Source organism: Palaemon carinicauda, chromosome 2 (genome assembly GCF_036898095.1).
Source record: "Palaemon carinicauda isolate YSFRI2023 chromosome 2, ASM3689809v2, whole genome shotgun sequence".
NCBI classification, from domain to species: domain Eukaryota; kingdom Metazoa; phylum Arthropoda; class Malacostraca; order Decapoda; family Palaemonidae; genus Palaemon; species Palaemon carinicauda.
The window spans coordinates 31,421,062-31,447,209 of record NC_090726.1 but is presented as its reverse complement, the minus strand read 5'-3'; the positions used below and the strand labels follow the sequence as shown (position 1 = coordinate 31,447,209).

Here is a 26,148-nt window from a genome sequence, read left to right as displayed (position 1 = left end):
AGATACCATTCTACTTGCCGCCACTTTGAAGCAATGAGCGTCACGTTGAGGTTGAGAGTTAATGTACTGTATTTGTATCCTTTTGAGTATGTTTCTCATTAGGCAAAATGATGGAAAAGTGTACTCCTTGAGGCCATCCCAAGGATGTTGAAAGGTCACCTCAAATGCTGCTTCCGCATCTGGGAGTAGTATACCAGAAGTTTCCAGTTGAGTGAGGTCGCAAACAGGTCTAGTGTTAACAAACCCCAAAAAGTCATGATCTTGTTTGCTATCTGAGGATGGAAAGACCACTCACATCCAACTATTTGCATCCTCTTGCTCAACTTTTTTGCCAGAATGTTCTTTTTGCCTGGAATGAAGCGGGTCGACAAGGTGATCGTGCTGGCCTCCGCCCATTCCATGTTTTCCACTGCCAGTAGGAATAGCTCCAGTGAAACAGTACCTCCTGGTCTGTTTATGTAAGCCACCACAGTGGTGTTGTCGCTTATCAACACCACCGGGTGGCCTGTCATAAGAGGATGAAAGTGCTGCCTTGAACTCTAACACATTGATATAGCACCAACAATCTTTGTCTGACGGGCCAACGAGCTTAGGGGATCGGCTTGCCTGTTGAGAGATGCATTGCTTGTCAACACACACGCGTCTCCCAGAGGAGGAGTGTACAGGAGGAGCACTCTTAGCTAAGAGAGTCTCCAGCAGGGGGCTCAACTGAAAGAGCACCTGAGGAAGAGGAGGCAGTGGGCTCTGACGGTAAGAGGGATTCTCTTCTCAGCTCTGGAGGAAGATGAGCCGATGGCATCTCTGGTAGGAGCAGAAAGTCACTCCTGCCTTGCCCATGAGCCAGCGCCTCCATCAACCTGTCCTTGGAGGGAGAACCCTTAAGACACTAGGAAGGTCACAACAGTCATAAGGCATCACTAACCTGATATGTAGGGTCTCCTCGAAAGCCAGGCCCTTGCATTTCTCTAGGGGAGACGGGAGGGTCTACCTGCTTTGAGGTTTACCCTAAAGTTAAAGGATCATCACTCTTGCCCGAGCAGCCTTCAGAGGAGACCGATGGGTAAAAGTAAGAAGAGAGCATACTGGGGTGCTGGGAGAGAAGTCATGATTTCTTCCATATCGAAAAAGACCCCGAGGGCAAAGAATCCCTTTTCGACTTCTTCCTGCTGTACACCTCCCACTGGGAGGATAGCCACTCCCAGCACTTGTTGCAGGGTGAGGCCAAGCTGCATGAGCGTCCTCTGCAAGCCGGGCATAAAAGGTGAGGATCTGTCTCCCTTTTTGACATGAAGGTGCTGTACTTACAGCCTGATAACCCAGAGCAAGTCTGACTTTTGGGCATCCTCACCAGAAGGCAATTAAACCCAAACCCTCCTAAAAGAGAAAGAAAATTAAGTAAGCCAGTATTGTACTTCAAAGGTGAGTACATCCATTCACACCAACGGCTGAAATCAAAGTGATTTGTCAGTGAGCCAGCAGGGGGGGTTGCTTTCCCCACTATCAACTGGTAACTACCAGTCAGTTGTCTACACCTTGTTATAAATCTTAATGGCCATGTACTCAAACTTCACTCTTATCCCTCCTAAGTAAAGGAAAAAGGTTTGTATTTGTATTAGAACAAATATATTTTCCCTATATTCTTTTTTATTTTAGAATTTCTGAAATCTCGTGTCTGGACCACACTAAAGTACAGTGCAATAATCCTATTTACATGATTTCTTATGAGAAAAATTAATTAAATTTTGAAACAATGTCCTCTGTATGACTGTATAGTATATGGCAAAATTAAAACCAAAAGGATAAGCATAACAAAATTACAAGTTTTTTAATCAATTTGTATTTTTTCTAACCATAAAAACTAGACCTTTAAATAGGAGTATGACTTCAGCGTACCTTAAACAGCAATTTAGCTTTTAATGAGGTAAACATAATTGGTTGCCGAGTGGCGAGGAAGCCCCGCCCACCCAACAGGTAGCGCTCACCTTCAATTTGACCTTTGACTTAGGACTTGAGACACATAGTACAACTTAAAGGTCTCGGGCTTGTATTATTATTATTATTACTATTACTTGCTAAGCTACAACTCTAGTTGGAAAAGCTCGATGTTATAAGCCCAAGGGCTTGTTCAGGAAAAATAGCCTAGTGAGGTGAGGAAATAAGAAAATCAATAAACACCAAGAGAAGCAATGAACAATTAAAATAAAATATCTTAAGAACAGTAGCAACTTTAAAGAGAGCTCTACCCTAAGACAGTGGAAGACCATGGTACAGAGGATATGGCACTAGCCAAGACTACAGAACAATGGTTTTATTTTTTGTTTCCTTTTTCTAGAAGAGTTGCTTACATAACTAAAGAACCTCATCTACCCTTACCAAGAGGAAAATAGCCACTGAACCAACTACAGTGCAGTAGTTAACCCCTTGAGCAAAGAAGAATTGCTTAGTAATTGCAGTGTTGTTAGGAGTAAAAGGACAGAGTAAAATGTGGAAAGAATACCCCACAATATTCGGCTTATACTTAGGCAAAGAAAAAATAAGCCGTAACCAGAGAGAGGGATCCAATGTAGTACTGTCTGGCCAGTCAAAGGACCCAATAACACACTAGTGGTAGTATCTCAATGGGTGCCTGGTGCCCTGATTTTTAGGAAAAATCACAAATTTTAAGTAATTTGTATTTTTCCTAACAGTACTTACCTCGAACTACTTTCTTAGGGGTATCTGGGAACTCTTCCCAACCGACCAGAATTTTGAGTAGTTTACCCTATTCCCGTTTTCTATGAGGGCTAATCTCAGGCGGAGTGATACTCGCCCTGAGGCGACCCGGGGTCGGAGAGCATGCTGGCTCAGGTCGCACTCCTCAGTAAGTTTCTGGTCGCGACGTGATTATCATCTCGCCGCGCTCTCTTCACCCAGTGCGACCCTTTGTGTCCCCGTCCCTTTGTGTCTACCACGCGGTCCCCACGCGATACCCACACGTGTTCATTCCCTATCCTTCCCTCTGTGTTCCTGTGTCTCTTGGTGTCTTAGTGTTGCGCGATGGAGCATCCCCGCCGTTGGCCTGGGCCTATGGCCGGTAAATCTTGTGGTGCTTTTCTTTCTAAGCCCGAAGTCGATCCCCACTCCCTGTGTTCGTCGTGTAGGGGCAGAGTGTGTTGTCTGCTATTCGTAGGGAACCTAAAGCTGTATAATTGTTCGGTAAGACACTGCAATAAAATCTTTAAAATAGGGCACCAAGAAGTATGTCTGTGCTGATTGGCGGCCAACTGCTTTAACCTCGTTAAAAGCCGAACAGCCATTCAAGCTTCACTGAAGTCATATACCTATTTAGAGGTCGAAGGTTTGTATTATGAATAGGAACAAATATTACCTGTTTCTAAAACATGGACGTCCATGTCTCTTAGAGTACTGTAGTTTTCTCCAGTGCAATAGCCGCCAAACGAATAAATTTTATCACCAACTGCAACTGCTGCATGATTAACACGCTGTGGACCCCCCTCCAGTGCCACTGTCCACATCATCTTGCCTAAAAAAGTTCAATATAGGTTTATAAGATTTATAAACTACAGAAAATTACTATAGAATAAATATCAAATACATAATTAAGATTTTAAAAATGGTATGATCTGATTTTTGGAAATGCTTCTCTTGTTATTATGACAATTTTTTAATCCCAATCAATATAGATACAATATGCTAGGGGCCAAATAAAAGGTTGTTTTCTTGATAATAAAGCACTTCAAACACACCACATCAAATTTTTGCTGAAAAAATTTGCAAGTGTCTACCATTTCCATTTGACCCCCAATTTCAGAACATGAGTCATGGATACTGCAGAGTCAACTTTAGTGTTGACATGTTTCACAAACCTTACATTTCATGTTACCCACTACCTGAAAGATTCTTTATCTGGTCTAACTCCACTGAAGGTTCTCTGCAGGACCAATGCAATTACCAATCAAATCTACATACAGTACATTACAGTGCAGTACAGTACAGTATATGCTTATGCGTAGGAAGAGATACTCGGGAAATTATATACTGTACCATGTATATAACCTACCTAATTATTTGATCCTCACTATCATGACACTAATAAAATAAATCTTGAGGCCACAAACTTCAAAAAAAAGAATGCTACAAGTTAATCGTTATGAAAAATGCTTGTATTATTGTGTTTAAATTGGTTAACAAATTGTTGAATCCAAAAGTTCAAGGATGAATGAATGATTTGCCACAACACCAAAACACTTGGCTTGATAAGCAGTAGTTGTGAGAAGGTTGCGCTTAAGTTTTGATTACAATTAAGTTTTGATAACACGATGACTCGTCACTCTTACTGCAATTAAATTTTGATTACAAGATGACTTGTTACCCTTACCAAGTCATCGCCGTTTGTGTAGTCACACCACTTACCCATAGCAGACCTCAAAACGAAATTGAGTTGGTAAGGGAAGGTTTGTCAAAGTTGAAAAAATGTTATTTTCATTAGTAAAATAAATTTTTGAATATACTTACCCGATAATCATGTAGCTGTCAACTCCGTTGCCCGACAGAATTCTACGGAAGGGATACGCCAGCGATCACTATACAAGAAGGGGGTGTACTCACCAGCGCCACCTGTGGCCAGGTACTATAGTACTTCTTGTTGACACCACTTCAATTTTTCCTTGATCCACTGGTTCTCTATGGGGAGGAAGGGTGGGTCAATTAGATCATGATTATCGGGTAAGTATATTCAAAAATTTATTTTACTAATGAAAATAACATTTTTCAATATTAACCTTACCCGATAATCATGTAGCTGATTCACACCCAGGGAGGTGGGTGAAACCAGTGAGCAAGTATATCATGAAGCTAAGTATCCCGTATTTCATATTATCAGTTATTCAAAATAACAATGAAATTATAAGTACCTGGTAAGGAAGTCGACTTGAACCATTACTCTGCCTTTAATAAGTTCGTCTTCCTTACTGAGCGCAGCGTTCCTCTTAGGAGGCTGAACAACCCTAAGGTGCTGAAGTATAAAGGGCTGCAACCCATACTAAAGGACCTCTACACAACCTCTAACCTAGGCGCTTCTCAAGAACGAATTGACCACCCGCCAAATCAACTAGGATGCGGAAGGCTTCTAGCCCACCGTAACAACCCAAAAAACAACAATAAAAGCATTCAAGAGAAAGGTTAAAAAAGGTTATGGGATTAAGGGAATGTAGTGGCTGAGCCCTCACCTACTACTGCACTCGCTGCTACGAATGGTCCCAGGGTGTAGCAGTTCTCATAAAGAGACTGGACATCTTTGAGATAAAATGATGCAAACACTGACTTGCTCCTCCAAAAGGTTGCATCCATAATACTTTGCAGAGAACGGTTCTGTTTAAAGGCCATCGAAGTAGCCACAGCTCTCACTTCGTGGGTCCTTACCTTCAGCAAAGCAAGGTCTTCATCCTTCATGTGAGAATGAGCTTCTCTAATCAGTAGCCTTATATAATACGAAACTGCGTTTTTGGACATAGGCATCGAAGGTTTCTTGATGGCACACCATAAGGCCTCTGATTGTTCTCTTAAAGGTTTAGACCTTTTAAGGTAGTATTTAAGAGCTCTGACAGGGCAAAGAACTCTCTCTAGTTCGTTACCCACCATGTTGGAAAGGCTAGGAATATCGAACGATCTAGGCCAAGGACGTGAAGGAAGTTCATTTTTGGCTAAAAATCCGAGCTGTAAGGAACATGTTGCTGATTCGGATGTGAATCCTATGTTCCTGCTGAAGGCGTGAACCTCACTAACTCTTTTGGCTGTTGCAAGGCAGACGAGGAAAAGAGTCTTGAGGGTAAGGTCTTTGAACGAAGCTGACTGGAGAGGTTCAAACCTAGGAGACATAAGGAACCTTAAGACTACGTCTAGATTCCAGCCTGGAGTGGACAATCGACGTTCTTTAGTAGTCTCGAAAGATTTAAGGATGTCCTGTAGATCCTTGTTGGAGGAAAGATCTAAACCTCTGTGGCGGAGAACTGAAGCCAACATACTTCTGTACCCTTTGATCGTAGGAGCCGAAAGAGATCTCACATTCCTAAGATGTAACAGGAAGTCAGCAACTTGGGTTACAGAGGTATTGGTAGAGGAAACTGCATTGGCTCTGCACCAGCTTCGGAAGACTTCCCACTTGGATTGATAGACTCTACGAGTGGATATCCTCCTTGCTCTGGCAATCGCTCTGGCTGCCTCCTTCGAAAAGCCTCTAGCTCTAGCGAGTCTTTCGACAGTCTGAAGGCAGTCAGACGAAGAGCGTGGAGGTTTGGGTGTACCTTCCTTACGTGAGGTTGACGTAGAAGGTCCACTCTTAGAGGGAGAGTCCTGGGAACGTCGACCAGCCATTGAAGTACCTCTGTGAACCATTCTCTTGCGGGCCAAAGGGGAGCAACCAGCGTCAGCCGTGTCCCTTCGTGAGAGACGAACTTCTGAATGACTCTGTTGATGATCTTGAACGGCGGGAATGCATATAGCTCGAGATGGGACCAATCCAGCAGAAAAGCATCCACGTGAACTGCTGCTGGGTCTGGAACTGGGGAACAGTATAAGGGGAGCCTCTTGGTCATGGAGGTGGCGAACAGATCTATCGTTGGCTGACCCCACAAGGTCCAAAGTCTGTTGCACACGCTCTTGTGAAGGGTCCATTCCGTGGGGATGACTTGATCTTTCCTGCTGAGGAGATCTGCCGAGACGTTCATGTTGCCCTGAATGAACCTCGTTAGCAGAGAGAGGTTTAGACTTCTTGACCAAATGAGGAGGTCCCTTGCTATCTCGTACAGCTTCCTCGAATGGGTCCCTCCCTGCTTGGAGATGTAAGCCAAGGCTGTGGTGTTGTCGGAGTTCACCTCCACCACCTTGTTTAGCAGGAGGGACTTGAAGTTCATTAGGGCTAGATGAACTGCCAGCAACTCCTTGCAGTTGATGTGAAGCGTTACCTGTTCCTTGTTCCATGTTCCCGAGCATTCCTGTCCGTCCAAGGTCGCGCCCCAGCCTGAGTCTGATGCGTCCGAATAGAGATGAAGGTTGGGGGTCTGTACCGCTAACGATAGACCCTCCTTGAGAAGGATGTTGCTCTTCCACCACATGAGAGTAGCCTTCATCTCTTTGGTAACAGGAATAGAGACCGCTTCGAGCGTCATACTCTTGTCCCAGTGAGCTGCTAGATGGAATTGAAGGGGGCGGAGGTTGAGTCTTCCTAACTCGATGAACAGGGCTAACGATGACAGGGTCCCTGTTAGACTCATCCACTGTCTCACCGAGCATCTGTTCCTCTTCAGCATGCTCAGAATGCACTCTAGGGCTTGGCTGATTCTTGGGGCCGACGGAAAAGCCCGAAAAGCTTGACTCCGAATCTCCATTCCCAGGTAAACGATAGTTTGGGAAGGAATAAGTTGGGACTTTTCTAAGTTGACTAAAAGACCCAGCTCCTTGATCAAGTCCAAAGTCCAGTTGAGACTCTCCAGACAGCGACGACCTGTGGGGGCTCTTAACAGCCAGTCGTCTAAATAAAGGGAGGCTCTGATGTCTGCCAAATGGAGGAATTTCGCCACATTCCTCATCAGACGCGTAAACACCATAGGAGCCGTGCTTAGGCCAAAACACAGGGCTCTGAATTGGTACACAACCTTTCCAAAAACGAATCTCAGGAAAGGTTGAGAGTCTGGATGAATAGGCACGTGAAAGTAGGCGTCTTTCAGGTCCAATGAGACCATCCAGTCCTCCTGCCTGACCGCTGCTAGGACCGACTTCGTCGTCTCCATAGTGAATGTCTGCTTGGTGACATAAGCATTGAGCGCGCTGATGTCCAGCACCGGTCTCCAACCTCCTGTCTTCTTGGCCACCAGAAAGAGACGGTTGTAGAAGCCCGGGGATTGATGGTCCCGGACTATCACCACTGCCTCCTTCTGTAACAGGAGCGACACCTCCTGGTGCAACGCTAGCCTCTTTTCCTTTTCCTTGTAGTTGGGAGAGAGGTTGATGGGAGAAGTGGTCAGAGGGGGATTGCGGCAGAATGGTATCCTGTAACCCTCCCTTAGCCACTTGACAGACTGGGCGTCTGCACCTCTTCTTTCCCAAGCTTGCCAGAAGATCTTGAGTCTGGCTCCTACTGCTGTCTGGAGAGGAGGAGAGTCAATGTTTGCCTTTCGAGGGCTTGGGACCTTTTCTGGACCTGCCCCTGAAACCGTCTGAACGGGTACTTCCTCGGCTGGGGGCTCTGCCACGAAAGGGCGGAATAAATCTTGAAGAAGGAGTATCGATCACTGGGGTGCGGTAAGTTCTAGGAACCGAAGGAGCAACCTTAGCCTTACGAGCTGAAGAGGCCACAAGGTCATGAGTGTCCTTCTGAATAAGGGCCGCAGACAATTCCTTGATAAGGTCCTCAGGAAACAGGAACTTAGAAAGCGGAGCAAAAAGTAACTGAGACCTTTGGCAAGAGGTAATACCCGTGGAAAGAAAGGTGCAGAGTTGTTCCCTTTTCTTGAGTACTCCCGAAACAAACATGGAGGCAAGCTCGCCGGAACCATCGCGAATTGCCTTATCCATACAGGACATTATAAGCATGGCCGAGTCCTTGTCGGATGGGGCAGTCTTCTTGCTCAAGGCCCCCAGGCACCAGTCGAGAAAATTAAAAATCTCAAAGGCGCGAAAGACTCCTTTTAAGAAGTGGTCCAAGTCAGAAAAGGTCCAGCAGACCTTAGAGCGCCTCATAGCCGACCTACGTGGAGAGTCAACCAAACTTGAGAAGTCAGCCTGGGCAGAGGCAGGGATTCCCAAACCTGGTTCCTCTCCTGTGGCATACCATACGCCCGCCTTAGATGTCAGCTTAGTAGGAGGAAACATGAATGACGTCTTCCCTAGTTGTTGCTTGGAATGTAACCACTCCCCTAATATTCTCAAAGCTCTCTTAGAAGATCTAGCGAAGACGAGCTTAGTGTAGGCAGACTTAACAGTTTGCATGCCTAGAGAAAACTCTGAAGGAGGAGAGCGAGGGGTAGCAGAAACAAAGTGATCCGGGTAGACTTCTCTAAAAAGAGCCAGGACCTTGCGAAAGTCAATGGAGGGTGGCAATGACTTGGGTTCCACCACATCAGAAGAGGGATCATCCAGGTGCGCAGCTTCCTCTTCAGAAACCTCATCACCTGAGTGTTGAGAAGCGAGAGGTAAAGTTACAGCGGTATGCTGAACGGCAGAATCCTGACAAGCGGGTGCATAAACACTTGCGGATTCATCCTCAAGTCTCTGTTGAAGAGGATGAGGGCTAGTAATGACAAAGTCATGAGGATGGGAAGAAGGAGGCTCTGCGGGAGTCTGGGGAGCAAGTGTGGCGAGAGGCGACTGTAGTAAAACCTGAGGATCAGGCTGCAAAGACTGCTCAAGCTGAGGAGAAAGCGGTAGATGCATGCGTTGAGGTGGCTGACTCAATGCATGAGGTTCCTGTCTCAAGAGTTGCGCTTGCTTCAAGGGTAGAGGTGGCTGCGCAGTAAGCAGTTCCTGAGTCCCGAGTTGAGGTTCTTGAGGTGGGTGTAGCGAGAGTTGAGGTGGCGGCTGCGCAGAAAGCGGCTCCTGTCTCACGAGTTGAGGTTCTTGAGGTGCTTGCCTCAAGAGTTGAGGCTCTCGCCTTGAGGAAGGTGGAGGTATCAGCTGCGAGAGCTGAGGAGACTGCCTCAAGGATGGTAGAGGTTGTCGTACCTCAAGAGGTTGCTGCCGAGAGGAAGGTCTAACTGTAAGAAACTCTTGCCTCACAGGAAGAGGAGATTGTAAGGCATAAGACTCCTGTCCCCATTGTTGAGGTTGCCTTAAGGGAGGAGGAGGTTGCAGTACAACACTGGTAGCTGGCAACTCCCAACGCGGTAGCTCATGCATGGAGGTAGCTTGAGGAACCTCAACTTCGTACGTCTGGCAGACTGGACTGCGTAGAGGAGGAGGAGCGCTCGTAGGAGGAGGTGTAACCTTCTCTGCCTGAAACTCACGCATCAATACCGCAAGCTGCGACTGCATAGACTGTAGCACAGCCATCTTGGGATCAACAGACGTTGAGGTCTGCTGAGGCAGAGCCTTAACAGAAGTTGAGGTCTGTTGAGGTCTCGCCTTACTTCTCTTAGGAGGCGTGCAGTCGCCTGATGACTGCGGCGAGTCAGAGCTAGCCCAATGACTACATCCGGGTTGCGCGGTCTGGACTTTGCGCTTAAGAGGTCTAGAGACCTGAGACCAGCGTTTTCTCCCCGAAAGTTCTTCTGCAGACGAGGAAAATAAGGGCTCAATCGTCTGAGGGTGGAAGTGACGATCTCTATAAGATACGCCCGCAACCACCGAGGATACTGCTGTGCGCCGATCAAGGCCTGCCGAACCCTTTTGCCCTTCGACATTGCTTCTCCCCTGGGCTTGGGAGCTTGCAAGAGGTCCCGGACTGGGAGGACGACTGGCACGCACAGAAGTACCCTCACGCACAACACTGACACTGATACTAGCACTCGGCACAGCACTGGCACTACCACTTCCCACCGCACTTTTCACCTTAAGTTCCTTGACATCGGCCAAAAGGAACTTGTGGTCACTCACTACCGATTCCACTTTGTCACCTAAAGCCTGAATTGCACGCAAAACATCAGACATATCAGGCTGAGCACAAATAGCAGGATCGGGGGTAGCCACTACAGGGGGAGGAAAAGGTTGAGGATCATGGGGTGAGGAATAAAGTGAAGAGCGAGCCGAACTCCTCCTAACTCTCTCTCTCTCTAACTTAGTAGTGTACTTGAGGAATCGAACAAATTCAAGTTCCGAAAGTCCGGCGCATTCCTCACATCGATCTTCCAACTGACAGGATTTTCCCCGACAGTCGGAACAAACGGAGTGAGGATCAACCGAGGCCTTCGGAATACGCCTAATACAAGTCCTACATCGCCTATGGGAAGGAGCTTGAGCAAGGTCGGACATCTTGAATCAAAGAACAGTCAGGGGGGGATTCCAAAATAAGGCAAAAAATCGTTAAACCATTAATCAAAACTAATCTAAAAGCTATCTAAGCTAAAAGAAAAGTATCCTGTATAGCGAAAGCTGAAATCTTAGAGAAAATACTTCACCAAAAACCGTGAAAAGAACTCCAAAATTAAGAGCGTATCCATGAATGTCTTGCCGGAAGCACGACAGAGGAAAAATTGAAGTGGTGTCAACAAGAAGTACTATAGTACCTGGCCACAGGTGGCGCTGGTGAGTACACCCCCTTCTTGTATAGTGATCGCTGGCGTATCCCTTCCGTAGAATTCTGTCGGGCAACGGAGTTGACAGCTACAAAATTATCGGGTAAGGTTAATATTGAAAATTACAATTTTGGAAGTAATTTATTTTTTTCCTAGCAATATAGCCCTGAAGTACTCTACATAGGGAGTAGATATTAGCGATAGCTGGCATACTTTTAACGAGGTATTAACAGCCATCCCGGCTGTTATCAGTGGTATGGGGATGAGCACCATGGCCTCCCCTCACTTATAACTTCTTGACTGCAGCATCCTAGTATAATACTGCGGATGATGTGGATCCTTACACCTCGTAAACCAGTGGCTTGTCAATACCAGCAGGTTGGTAGCCCAAGCAAAAGTGAATATGAGCATTTAAACACAATTGTGATTGTCAAGGCTATGTATAACCACTGGTTTATGATTATTCACATTGAGAGCTGACGTCCTAACTCCCCTTGCTAAGGAGATTGGGAACATGACTTGAATATGCTCGAAATATATTCTAGCTACGAGCTAAAATGGGGCTACCAGCAGTCATAGGAGTTCTAGCTGACAGTCTCTCCGGATACTATGCCCCAAGAGAGGGAATGATGAAGAAAAGAGAAGGCCAGTCATTCCTTATTCATTCCTCCTAGGCTAACACCGTAACTACCGACCTCGAATGACTGCTATAGTATTGTGAGGAGCTAGGGCAGCCGCCACAAGTCCTATTGAAAAAGTATCTAAGGACCTGTGGGTTACATTTTACAGGTAGTGGCTGGCGAAGGTGGACTGACTCCTCCACACCCATGAATGAAGTACCTGCAACACAAAGAGGATCTTCTTCAATGCCAGGGACGAACTTACACCCCTGACACCATGAGCTCTGGGTCGTAAGCTTTGCTGACGCTGAGGGGAATGATCGATGGCTCGGTCAATGACCTGCCTGATCCACAATTAGATGGAGTTCCTTGTAACTCTTCTCTTGGCCCTGCCTGAGCTGACAAACAGATGCCTGATCTGCGGGCGATCTCTTAGAGTTCTTTGACATAGCGCCGTAACACCCTTACAAGACATAAAAGCAGTTGCTCAGGATCATTAGTTACCTCCTGAAGACTCAAAATCTGGAGGGAACTGAGCCTAGGATTGGAAAGTGCCTGATTTTGAGTCTCAGCAACAAACTCAGGGACAAAACTGAACATACTCAAAGGTACCCTGAGGAATGGCAAGCTCAATGGGGTGAGGATAAGGCTGTCTATCCTCATGTTAAAGCCACACAGCAAGCACATTGGCTCTGAGAGAAGAGAGTGCTGGGGAATCACAATCAAAGAGATCCTTGCGGATCCTTGGATGGAAGAGGATCTGCTGCTGACAAGAGCATTAGTCCAACTCCCTTTGGTTCAGAGTTAGCCCCTGTCCTTAAACTGAGCAGATAAGGGAAGGCAACAAGGTTGGGGCCTCCAGGTCAACCAGCAAAGACCGACATGCCAAAGGCTAGGAGGGCACCCAAAGTGACTGTTCAGAGTATGTCCAAGTGCAACTACTACATTGGTGCCTTGCCTATTGGAGACCTTGGGAGATAAATGCATTCCTTATGATTATGCAGTACAAACCTGAGCCCCTGCTCAAGTCTGTATTGTGTAGAATTCATCCACTTTTTACTCAGTAACTAAACAGTTTTTTACTTAGGCCTGTACTTGCCGGAAGAAAAAAGGGCTTAGAAGTGTTGCTCCTTGGGCAAACAGGCAAGGGAATATGACCAATCAAAAGTAGTTGACAGGAATATGACCGATAGCGATCAGAAGAGTGATCGGTCACAGACAACCACTCACGCAAAGAGCTACGACTTGCAAACGTTTGCTATGTCATGCTATTCTCTTAAGGTGTGAATCCCTACAAGTCCATCTAGGATAGCTCTCTGGGGAAGCAAACTAGAGGACAGGAGCTACTGACCAGCGAAATATCGCTAAATAAATCAGCAATGACAAGCACTGGAGGAAACTTTCTGTAAATGTTTCAACATCAGTTGTGTGGAAACATTCCAAAGTTGCTTGTAACGAGGTGTTGTTCCAACATTTGCCAACCAAAAGTAAGAGTAGAAACCCAAATGATTGCAGTCATGGATTGTTGAAGGAGAAAACACAACAGTGCTTAGTTATTGCAGCTTCTTCATTTTCGATGGAGGGTTGGCTAATCCCATTTCTTCCAATGGAAAACAAAAGTATCCATTAAAACTCCTACCAAACGGTCTTAAAGACTTCGTTTGAACAAAAGAAAACAGTCCCATTTTCTTTTGTTTGATCTTCAGCTGACTAACTACCTCCCTTAAGCAGATAATATTAATGCAGGAACAAAAACTCACACAAAAGCCTCTTTGCTTGAAGCTTTCCAAGAAAACTGAATGCAAGAGAAGAAAAAAATAAAAAAGAAACACGATCCCCATGTGGGATCGATCTTCATCCATGCCTAATGCTAGGCAACCACGATACCACTGTACTAGAGATTCTTTAACCTGGGAAAGCTAGCACTTCACACAAGCACATCTGAATTCTTGTTGCTTTCTCTAGGAGAATTGAATACATGATCGTAATTGTGCATTCACAGAAAAGAGAAATGTTACAAATCTAGAGCAATTTGTATTTTCCACCAAAAAGAAAAAACTGAACTCTGAATCCATGAGTCAAGCCTTCTGAAAAATTTTGGGAACCTTTATTGGCCAACATGGGATTTTTAGTGTAATCTTAAGTGAGAAAGAGAAAAAATTTAGTATGAAAATGTCAAATCCTCTGAAAACTTTACCTCCTGCCTTGCGATAGAAATTCAGGCTCTCAAAGGCATTTGTTTCCATAAACACTCTCTTAAAATGTGAACACTGCATAGCGCAAGTACCAATGCATACAATTAGCTATCGCTGGTACACAGGTTGCTCAATAAGAAAATACAGTATACACTTGAGCTCTAAGGCTAGAGTGATGTCAGAGCCGAACCGATAAATAAACCGCTGACAGTTCTCTAGATTCCTAACTGCCTAATGCATGTTAGGGACCTAGTAAGACGGTCACTAACTCAAAGAGCATTCAAGAGAGAGCTAGCGCTCGGGAGAGCCAAGCAACCACCTTGAGTGTTAAATGAAGCGCTACGATCACCTAAGTGAATGCTGAGAGTGTGAAATGAAACAATCGCGAGTCCACATAGGACCACAATCTACCACAGGTGTGCAAGCCTGAGTTATGCACTCTACCTCAACAGGTAGAATAGGCTGAAGAGCATGAAAAGACACAGCTGTGTGATCCAGGCTTGCTGTGAGCCTGGATCGTGTTGAAATCCTGAATTGCATCGCAAGTCTGGATCACCTGGCACTGAGAGATTGCTTATTCCCAACAAAACTCTCAGGTGAAAGGATAGCTTTCACCTTAGCACCCCAATCTAAGCTCACTGTGAGCTCAGGGGCCAAGATGTTAAGATATCAATTGTTTCAAGCATAACTCTCTGGTAAAAGGATAGTTTACACCTTTGGTGCCGTGCAATCCAGGCTTTCTGTGAGCTTGGGTTGCAAGGAGTTGAGAAATCGCTTGTAAATGTACAAGCGAAGCTCTCAGGTGAAAGGAAAGCCTTCACCTTTGTTACAATCATCCACTGAAACAGCTTACTAACATCTCCTCAGTGCTTTAGAGAGCTACAGCAGTCTCGTTTCGGAACGCAATAACGCTTCTGACCCATCTGGAAAATAAACTGCCAGGTTAGGACAGCAGCTCACAATACCAACTGTGTCTGCCAGAAAACCCTGAAGAGTTAGCAAGCTCAGAAGGAGAAAATGGCAAAGCAAATCTCTCAAGTGAAAGGCTAGCTTCTACTTGAGTGCACTGAGGGCACCAAGAGGTAGCTTGTACAGCAAACCTTCCAAATCGCTAACCAAGTCTGGCGATTGAAACACAAAGCAACCACTTCCAATAAGTGAGGCTGAAAACCGAATCAACAGCACTCCCTAGGACATTTGTTGCTCATGTGTGTCCAACGACGAATCAGGGTACACAAACGGAGCAGACTTTTGCTTATAGATTCTCTGATCCTAAGACTTCAAGGAAATCTACCTCCAAGGAGGTAAAGGTAAGTGTTCACCTTTAGCCAACCTAAAGAGTTAAAGGAGTCATGATATTAATCAAGTCTCCAACTCAAGGGCAATATCCCCGAGATGCTAATACATCATACCTTGAATAAAAGTTTCATTTGACGCAGCCGGTGAACATGGAAGGAGACGTCATGTCTTCAACCACGGTTGAAATCAAAGTGAAGAAGGTATGAGTGAGCAGGAGGATGGTGCTTCTCCCCACTACCACTGGTAACAACCGGGACAGTTGCTGACATCGTGTTAAAAGTTTTATAGCTGTATGTCAGCTAGCACTGATTTCCTTCCTCTATGCAAAGAAAGTATGATACTTAATTTTTAGTGAAACTGGAATTTCCTACAAAAAATGTACGACTGCTGGCTATTTTGGGATTTTTTTCTCTGTATGACTAATAGCAGCTGGGGAATAATAATTTATGTATTGATAGACTAAAATATGAACATCATTTCATTTTCTGTCCTTTATTTACTTTTGGGAGAATAATTGTGGGTTACTGCGCATGCATTGCTCGCATTATCTTTTGGCAGCTTTTTGTCTTTTGTATGATGTAATCATTAGCTGCTGTTTCAACCAATGAAGCACTTCTAAATATTTATCCAAAAATTCCTAGACGTTGTTTTAAAAGAGCCATTTTTTCCCATTCGCTTCAGTTTCGCCGTGATTACTGTCGAAAGATGCTTTCCACAAGGGAATTCAGTGTTTTGAAATTTAGACTAATTTCTTTTATTTCAGTCACTGATTATGTTTAAAACACACTTTGTTCACTATATAGCAATTGTTGCGAGTGCAAATGTAAAAAATGTCTCGGAAACAATGTCCAACACTATTGGCGTGTGCAGCTCATCCATGTACGATACATCTCACCCGAGCAGAGGAGCAGCGAGATGTTTATTTGTGAATGAAGCAAGTCAAGGTGAAGCAAAAACCATCTGAGAGACGTTATGTAAATCATAGATAATTTTGATTTCTTCCCACTTGCACAAACCATATAACCTACTTTTCCAATAGGTTATCTTGTGTTTATTATACATTTCTGACCATTAATATAGGTGCAAATCACTTGGTTATGGTGTTTCCCCACCAAAAATCCCAGTTTCCCATTGAGGTCCGATCATAATCATTATTATATCGGGGGGGGGGGGGGGGGGGGGGGTGAAAACTCATGAAGGGGTGGTTTGTCCAATTATGTTATTTTCATTAGTAAAATAAATTTTTGAATATACTTACCCGATAATCATGTAGCTGTCAACTCTGTTGCCGACAGAAATCTACGGTCGGGATACGCCAGCGATCGCTATACAGGTGGGGGTGAACACCACAGCGCCATCTGTGGTCAGGTACTCTAGTACTTCTTGTCAACACCACCTCAATTTTTTCCTCGGTCCACTGGTTCTCTATGGGGAGGAAGGGTGGGTCAATTAAATCATGATTATCGGGTAAGTATATTCAAAAATTTATTTTACTAATGAAAATAACATTTTTCAATATTAATCTTACCCGATAATCATGTAGCTGATTCACACCCAGGGTGGTGGGTGGAGACCAGCATACATGTTAACACAGAAGCTAAGTATCCCGTATTTTATTTTATTAGTTATTCAAAAATAACATAAAATAAATAAGTACCTGGTAAGGAAGACGACTTGAACCATTACTCTGCCTTTATTAAGTACGTCTTTCTTACTGAGCGTAGCGGTCCTCTTAGGATGCTGAACGACTCTTAGGTGCTGAAGTATAAAGGGCTGCAACCCATACTAAAGGACCTCAACACAACCTTTAACCTCGGCGCTTCTCAAGAAAGAATTGACCACCCGCCAAATCAACAAGGATGTGGAAGGCTTCTTAGCCGACCGTACAATCCATAAAAAGTATTCAAGAGAAAGGTTAAAAAGGTTATGGGATTATGGGAATGTAGTGGCTGAGCCCCCGCTTACTACTGCATTCGTTGCTACGAATGGTCCCAGGGTGTAGCAGTTCTCGTAAAGAGACTGGACATCTTTGAGATAGAATGATGCGAACACTGACTTGCTTCTCCAATAGGTTGCATCCATAACACTCTGCAGAGAACGGTTTTGTTTGAGGGCCACTGAAGTAGCCACAGCTCTCACTTCATGTGTCCTTACCTTCAGCAAAGCAAGGTCTTCTTCCTTCAGATGAGAATGTGCTTCCCTAATCAGGAGCCTGAATAGGTAAGAAACTGAGTTCTTAGACCTTGGAAGAGAAGGCTTCTTGATAGCCCACCATAAGGCTTCTGATTGTCCTCGTAAAGGTTATGACCTTTTTAGATAGTACCTAAGAGCTCTAACTGGGCAAAGTACTCTCTCCAGTTCGTCCCCCACCAAGTTGGACAGGCTTGGGATCTCGAACGACTTAGGCCAAGGACGTGAAGGAAGCTCGTTTTAGCAAAAAACCGAGCTGCAAGGAACATGTAGCCGTTTCAGATGTGAAAACTATGTTCCTGCTGAAGGCGTGGATCTCACTTACTCTTTTAGCTGTTGTCAAGCACACGAGGAAAAGAGTTTTTAATGTGAGGTCCTTAAAAGAGGCTGATTGGAGAGGTTCAAATCTTGATGACATAAGGAACCTTAGGACCACGTCTAGATTCCAGCCTGGAGTGGACAACCGACGTTCCTTTGAGGTCTTAAAAGACCTAAGGAGGTCCTGTAGATCTTTGTTGGTGGAAAGATCCAAGCCTCTGTGGCGGAAAACCGCTGCCAACATACTTCTGTAACCCTTAATCGTAGGAGCTGAAAGGGATCTTACGTTCCTTAGATGTAACAGGAAGTCAGCAATCTGGGTTACAGTGGTACTGGATGAGGAAACTGCATTGGCCTTGTACCAGCTTCAGAAGACTTCCCCTTTAGACTGATAGACTCTGAGAGTGGATGTCCTCCTTGCTCTGGCAATCGCTCTGGCTGCCTCCTTCGAAAAGCCCCTAGCTCTTGAGAGTCTTTCGAAAGTCTGAAGGCAGTCAGACGAAGAGCGTGGAGGTTTGGATGTACCTTCTTTACGTGAGGTAGACGTAGAAGGTCCACTCCTAGAGGAAGAGTCCTGGGAATGTCGACCAGCCATTGCAGTACCTCTATGAACCATTCTCTCGCGGGCCAGAGCGGAGCCAACCAACGTCAGCCGTGTCCCTTTGCGAGAGGCGAACTTCTGAAGTACCCTGTTGACAATCTTGAACGGCGGGAATGCATACAGGTCGAGAAGGGACCAATCCAGCAGAAAAGCATCCACGTGAACTGCTGCTGGGTCTGGAATCGGAGAACAATACAACGGGAGCCTCTAGGTTATCGAGGTAGCGAACAGATCTATGGTTGGCTGACCCCACAGGGCCCAAAGTCTGCTGCAAACATTCTTGTGAAGGGTCCACTCTGTGGGGATGACCTGACCCTTCCGGCTGAGGCGATCTGCCATGACATTCATATCGCCCTGAATGAACCTCGTTACCAGCGTGAGCTTTCGATCTTTTAACCAGATGAGGAGGTCCCTTGCGATCTAGAACAACTTCCACGAATGAGTCCCTCCCTGCTTGGAGATGTAAGCCAAGGCTGTGGTGTTGTCAGAGTCCACCTCCACCACCTTGTTAAGCTGGAGGGACTTGAAGTTTATCAAGGTCAGATGAACCGCCAACAGCTCCTTGCAATAGATGTGAAGTGTCCTTAGCTCCTGATTCCATGTTCCCGAGCATTCCTGTCCGTCCAAAGTCGCACCCCAGCCCGTGTCTGATGCGTCAGAGAAGAGACGGCGGTCGGGTTTCTGAACAGCCAAAGGTAGACTTCCTTGAGAAGAAAGCTGTTCTTTCACCACGTGAGAGTAGACCTCCTCTCTTCGGAAACAGGAACTGAGATCGTCTCTAGCGTCATGTCCTTTATCCAGTGAGCCGCTAGATGATACTGAAGGGGGGGAGGTGGGGTCTCCCTAACTCGATGAACAGTGCCAGCGATGAAAGTGTCCCTGTTAGACTCATCCACTACCTGACTGAGCATCGGTTCCTTCTCAGCATGCTCTGGATGCAATCTAGGGCTTAGTATATCTTTGGGGCCAACGGAAAAGCCCGAAAAGCTCGACTCTGAAGATCCATACCCAGGTAGACAATGGTCTGGGATGGGACGAGCTGGGACTCCTCAAAATTGACCAGGAGGCCCAGTTCCTTGGTCAGATCCATAGTCCATCTGAGAATCTCCAGACAGCGACGACTTGTGGGAGCTCTTAAAAGCTAGTCGTCTGACGGAGCCGGACACAAGATCATGGTACTGCTGCACAGTCTGTGAACTGTCAACCATGGGCAAGCGAGGAAGTACAGTGACAACCCGAAGCTGTCTAGACTGTCTGGGTCGTACAGACAACTCCTTATCGGGTTGCTGAGGTTGCCGCACTGCGTCACAACAAGACACTTCTGCTGGTTGTTGAACGTCTTCCCAGTGACACACTGACTCCGTAAACAAAAAATCCTCTAACAAGGACTAAGCTTGGACTGCATGTCTTGCAACACAGCTCAAGGTCTATGGGAGCAGGTGTGGTAACAGACGGGGTTAGCAACTGAAGTGGAACCATTACCCTCCCTGGAAGCATGCTATGCTTAAATAAAAGTCCATAGGAGGCTAAGCAGCTAAAGGCTCCTCTCCAAATGACAGAGTCCTCAAGGGAAAATCAGAAGGAGGGAGAATAGCACTTTCTCATCTACAGGAACCATATCCGAGAAAAGCTAAGTTCTCTCAGTGAGGGTTTCACTGGTGCAAAAGCACCAGACTAGAAGGCAACGTATGAAACTGCTTGACAGTCTAGTGAGTTGGCAACAACCAAAGATGTGTGACTGAGAAGCATGCGGTAAGGTATGCAGAGCATGCTGTATGTAGAGCATGCTGTAAGGTAAGCAGAGCATGTTGCATGGCGTGCGGCTTATGCTGCATGGGATGAGGATTTTTTAAAGAAATCTGAACCTGACACTAATCTAGCTGTCCGAGGATTTACCTGGTGATACATCAGTCTCTTTACCAGCGAGTTTTACCAGATTTCCCCGGGCCACCACGTGACACAATTGGTAGTAATTCATTCAAATTACCCCTAATGAGTCAATATGGATAAATATCAACACAACATCGTGTTCAAAAATAGAAATAAATTTCTACCTCATACTTGGGATCGAACGCTAGCCCCTTCTAATGAAAGGCCAGGTCGAAACCAACCATGCCACGAGAGCCCATTCAAGAGTTGAGGTTCTTGCCTCAAGAGTGGAGGTGGCTGCCGCAAGAGTTGAGGTTGCTGCCTCAAGGATGGTGGAGGTTGCCGCAACGCGAGAGGTTGCTGCATAGCGCTGGTATCTGGCAACTCCCAATGCGGCAGCTCACGCGTGGAGGTAGGTTGAGGAACCTCAACTTCATACGTCTGGCAGGGTGGACTGCGCAGAGGTGGAGTTGAGGTTGCTGCCTCGAGGATGGTGGAGGTTGTCGCACCGCAAGAGGTAGCTGCCTCGAGGATGGAGGAGGTAGTCGCAATGCATTAGGCTCCTACCTCAAGGGTAGAGGAGGTTGCTGCAAAGCATAAGGCTCCTGCCTCAAGAGTTGAGGTGGCGGCTGCGCAGAAAGAGGCTCCTGTCTCACGAGTTGAGGTTCTTGAGGTGCTTGCCTCGAGAGTTGAGGTTCTCGCCTCGAGGAAAGTGGAGGTATCAGCTGCGAGAGCTGAGGTGGCTGCCTCAAGGATGGCAGAGGTTGTCGTACCTCAAGAGGTTGCTGCCTCGAGGATGGTCTTACTGCAAGAAACTCTTGCCTCAAAGGTAGAGGAGGTTGTAAGGCAAAAGACTCCTGTCCCCATTGTTGAGGAGGTTGCCGCGAGGTAAGAGGTTCCTGCCTCAAGGAAGGTGGAGGTTGCTGCACAACGCTGGTATCTGGCAACTCCCAACGCGGTAGCTCACGCATGGAGGTAGCTTGAGGAACCTCAACTTCGTACGTCTGGCAGACTGGACTGCGTAGAGGAGGAGGAGCGCTCGCAGGAGGAGGTGTGTTAACCTTCTCTGCCTGAAACTCCTGCATCAACACCGCAAGCTGAGACTGCATGTCAGCAGCAAAGACCACTAGAGTTTAAGAAAGACAACAACAAACGGAGCTACTGTCCGTTGAGACTGAGGGTCTAAAACAGCTGGTGCGGCAACAGACGGAGTTACTGTCTGTTGCGATACCACCTTGCCTCTCTGGGAGGTGTGCAGTTGTCGTACTGCAGCAAGTCCGAACTGACCCAGTGCTAATGGCACCACCTAGGAGTTGGACTTGCGCGGAAGGGACCGACTTGCACTTAAAAGCTGCAAGATTTGGTCCATGGTTTCTGCGAGAAACCTCTTCCGCAGACGAGGAATAAATGGGCTCTCTCGTCTTAGTGTGGGTGGGGTGATCACGTCGGCTACGTGAGTAGGATACACCCGAAACCACGGAGGGAAACGTCTGTTCGTCGATCAAGGCCTGCTGAACCCATAAGTCCTTCGACATTACTTCTCCCCTGGGCTTGGGAGCTTGTAAGAGGTCCCAGACTAGGCGAACAACTGGCACGAACAGACGAACCCTCGAACGCAACACTGTAACACTTTGCGCTTATCACTTTATCACTTTTGATTTTCTGTTTGCACTTATTTCACTGAACTCGAAACTTTAAGTGGTTTGTACCTGAAACACGCAATTCTATCCTTCATTAAAAGTTAGTAATTGCGAAAACAGTATTACAATGTAACAGAAAAACATAATGAAAGATAAATAATTCAGTGGCTGGAAAAGAGATTAAACACTAGATCAAATAAACTACGTTTAAAATCTCTCACCGCATAAAGTCTGAGAACAAGAATAAAACTCTAGAAACGTTTACCTTCTTCTCCTAAAGAGACTAGGGAGAAGAACAAAAACGATAACAACGTTACCCGCTTGAACGAAACGTTTATCCTCCTCTCTCTCCCTCCGTCTCTAACTCTCTCTCTCTCTCTCTCGACTTAGCACCTGAGAGAAGAGCCCAATTATATATATCGTTAAAACATATTATTGTTAAAGGAAAAAAACTGAAAGGTTTCCCAAATAAAAAGTTCCTTTATTAGAATAGAACCATTTAAGCTAAGAAAGAATGAACAAAACGCTAGAATCGGTTTACTCTTACTGCAACGTGACACCGTGATAGACTCTCTCTCTATTGTAACGATAGAGCGCAAGTTGAACGTTCTGAACGTCAACAACTGCAGAGACAAAACAAAACGTTAGTTCAACTTTGAAAACAGTACGAGACTATCAAAGAAATTCTTTCAAAAACATTATAATAGCATAATATGTTAACAGGTAAAAACGAAATGACGGGCTCAAAGTTAATTAACTTTGGTTCCAAGAAAAGACCGCCTACTATTAGGAAAGGTCGAATATAAACAAATATAAAAATTAATTTAAATAAGTTTATAATAAAAGGAAGTTAATCAAAGAGGCCTATAAAAGGCGGAGAGATATAAAATAATTCTATAACTTTGTTAAGCAAAATTAAGAGAGTCTATACTCTCTTCGACACCAACACTTCCGTCTAAGGGAAGGGTCGGCCATTTAAAAGTGAAAGAGAGTTCATACTCTCTTCGAACCAAAATTAAATCAACAATTAAATCAAATTAATTCCAAAAACTTGCTAAGCTAATGAAATAGCTTCCTGAATAGCGAAGGCTAAACTCTAGAGCAAATACATCACCAAATCGTGAGCAATAACTCCAGAATCAACAGCGTATCCATGTAGGTCTAGCCGGAGGCACGACAGAGGAAAAATTGAGGTGGTGTTGACAAGAAGTACTAAGAGTACCTGACCACAGATGGCGCTGTGGTGTTCACCCCCACCTGTATAGCGATCGCTGGCGTATCCCGACCGTAGATTTCTGTCGGCAACAGAGTTGACAGCTACATGATTATCGGGTAAGATTAATATTGAAAAATTCAAGGTCAGAAATGGATAAAACACATAATAACGAGTATGAAAAATATATGGTTTATGTAAATGACTACAAATTAATTTATCCTACATTTACCCATTACATCTTTAAGTTTTGACAAATCCTCCTATAAATACTCACTGTTAGTTTACTATGATGGGGACGAACCAAACACACAAATGGTTAGAAATTGTTGACGGCAGATCAATTTGTAACTCAGACTTGAGTGTATTCTCTGTACAACTCTCACTTATCAAGCCAAGCTATTTGCTTTTCTGCTTCAATTCTTTAAATTCAATATTTTGGTCGCCAAATTAAACAGGTAAAATTACAGAATGGTACAATAAACAGTGTGTAGAAAATAACACTTGTTTTTAGTGTTTTGAAAATTTTTTATCATGATCCCTATAAAAAATCCGTAGTTTTTTATTTATTAGATCGACTACCGTAACTGAAAAGCAATGACTTTGCGCTAGGTATCATCATCAATTAATTTTGAAACACCTTAGAATAGTTATTCAAATTACCTTTTTCAAACTTTGTTTCCAATAGTCAGTCATAAAAAACCAGTTATCGTAATAAAAATAAACAGTTACCATAATAAAAACCAAGTAACAGTAATGAAATACTGTCAAAACAATGGAGCTTTTGTTTTCCAGAATTTCTGGACGCATAAAAAATGAGGTTTCCATCCCATTTTCTATAGAGTCCTTCGTAGCAGTGTTTATCGTATTATAAATACTTCCTTACTTCATTGAGCTCATCACTTATAAGATTTTGCTCTGCCATATGCTCGTTAAGCTCGCGATTAAACATCATATCACTGCTCCTATTTTCTGGCAAGCGGAACATGTTTCGCTAGGCTCGTTAACCCCATGGGATATTATTTCAGCATTAATTATAAAAATTCAAACAGGCTAATGCACACTTAACAAAGGTGTGAGTTGTAGCTTCACCCTCCAGCTTCTGTTCAAACATGGAACTGGCTTTCATTTCCAATGATCAGAGTAAATACATCAAACACACATTTCTACCCTAACCTTTTGTTATCAAAATAATCAATAGAAAAAAAGAGCTATGATTATAATGTATATTCCAATGTTGAAAACAAATAACTAAGAGGTATAGAAAATAAAACGTTGGACCCTTTACTCTGTTCGAACAGTAACTTACGACAGAAGCACCACCTAGCAGTGTTTTTCTGAACTACCGGGTGGAAGGAGGCTCCTATGGTAAGTGCTATGACAGCAAAACGGGTATTTTTTTTATAAAATCTGTAACTTCCTTAATAAATGTTTGCGCCAGTAGTATATGCGATTCAAAATAGTGTATTTGTAAAGATATATTCAATTATGCAAGTTTCAATGCTCTAACTAATATTGCATCATTTTATAATTGAACCATTAAACATAACAAAACAAATGTTTCCATAATGATAAAACTGTTATTCTGTTAAACCGGGAGCCTTTGTATATCAGCGGCCAGTTCCTCGCGTGTTCTTTAAAAATGGACATCAACAAACTTAACCTTTCCCCCCTAACCCAACCTACAAGCCGTGTCCTTACCTACTTAACTAACGGGAAGGGGGGGGACTAACGCCCCCTGCGACCCCCCTTACAATGCCGTATTCTAAGTTAGACATACTAATACATACAGGTGGCCGCTAACATACATACACCCCAAAAACTGCTAAAATTCACCATTTAAAATCAATAGCTTCAGAATGCAGACAGTTATTGATCATGAAATCAGAAAAATACGTCAATGCTGAAATATGGACAGGATAAAGGAAACAAGAATGACTAAATACAGATCTTCCATAGCAAAAACAGCAAAAATTGAACAGTTTATTTGTAAAATTATCAATATGTATTGTAATGCCCCTAGAGCATAAGATTGACCAGTCTAACCTTAAGTACAAGACGAGTTAAGACAAATCGGTAAAGTTTAACGAGAGCGACAACAACCGACCCGTAGAATGTCAACAAATAAATGAAAAATATAGTTAGTATAGGATATAGATAAGTAGTGTATTTTTTCATCGGTTTATTATACATCCAAGAATGTATAGAGAAGAAAAGGGTTGTTTTACCATTTTAAACTGTTTCCCCAGTATGTTTTCCCCACCCAATACCCCAAATTCCCACTGGGGGTCCCCCATTTTCAGTGGATATAGATAGATATATATATAATTCTGAAACTCTTCATTTCCAACAAGAACGAGTGTCATTTTCGAAGAAAAGTAGTTTTTTCCCTAGGTTACATTACCCTGTAATAAAGTACAATAATACCAAACGGGTTAAGACAAGTCTAGCCTGCCATAGCTTAGAATTCTCGAATGATCTTACTATCTTTACCACAGCTACTTAAAATACTTGTTCTGCATCATCCTGGCAAAATATCAAACTAAACTCTCTTTATTGATGCAAACATCTTTCAGATAAAACAGAAAAATAATTAATAAACATTACCGAAATCACCATCTGCTTAGTTTCCAGAATTTAGTAATAGTAGTAGTACTTGGAATTTTCTTTAAATCCGCTCACTCATCACTTCTGTTATGATTGTTTTCATTAATGTTTCATAAAGTCCGACCTATTATCAATATCATCTATAAGTAAATGAAATATAAGTAATAAGAAATCTGTCAATTTCTCCCCATCTCTCTGGAATGAAATTACAATAACCAAATTATGATTTAATTCATGTTTTCCATCTGGGTTTTATAAGTCAAAGCCAAAGAGTACACAAGCATTTGTTATTCTTGATATTGCAATTTTAAAGTTATGTTGGACAACTATTCAAGTGCAGCCAAGATTTACTTCTACCGTAGGATCTAGAG

At 44.2% G+C, this 26,148-nt stretch overlaps 1 protein-coding gene across 1 annotated transcript in view; it reads right to left on the bottom strand.

Annotated features, from left to right (window-relative positions):
• LOC137623471 (kelch domain-containing protein 3) overlaps nucleotides 1–25,930 on the bottom strand; it is a 69,978-nt gene extending 44,048 nt beyond the window's left edge. The window contains exons 1-2 of the mRNA XM_068354307.1: nucleotides 25,778–25,930; nucleotides 3,368–3,523 (exon numbers count right to left, since the gene is read on the bottom strand). Of these exons, the coding sequence (XP_068210408.1) occupies nucleotides 3,368–3,518 (151 nt within the window). The 5' untranslated portion in view covers nucleotides 3,519–3,523; nucleotides 25,778–25,930. The remainder of the gene's footprint in view (nucleotides 1–3,367; nucleotides 3,524–25,777) is intronic.
• Between the last annotated feature and the right edge of the window lie 218 nt (nucleotides 25,931–26,148).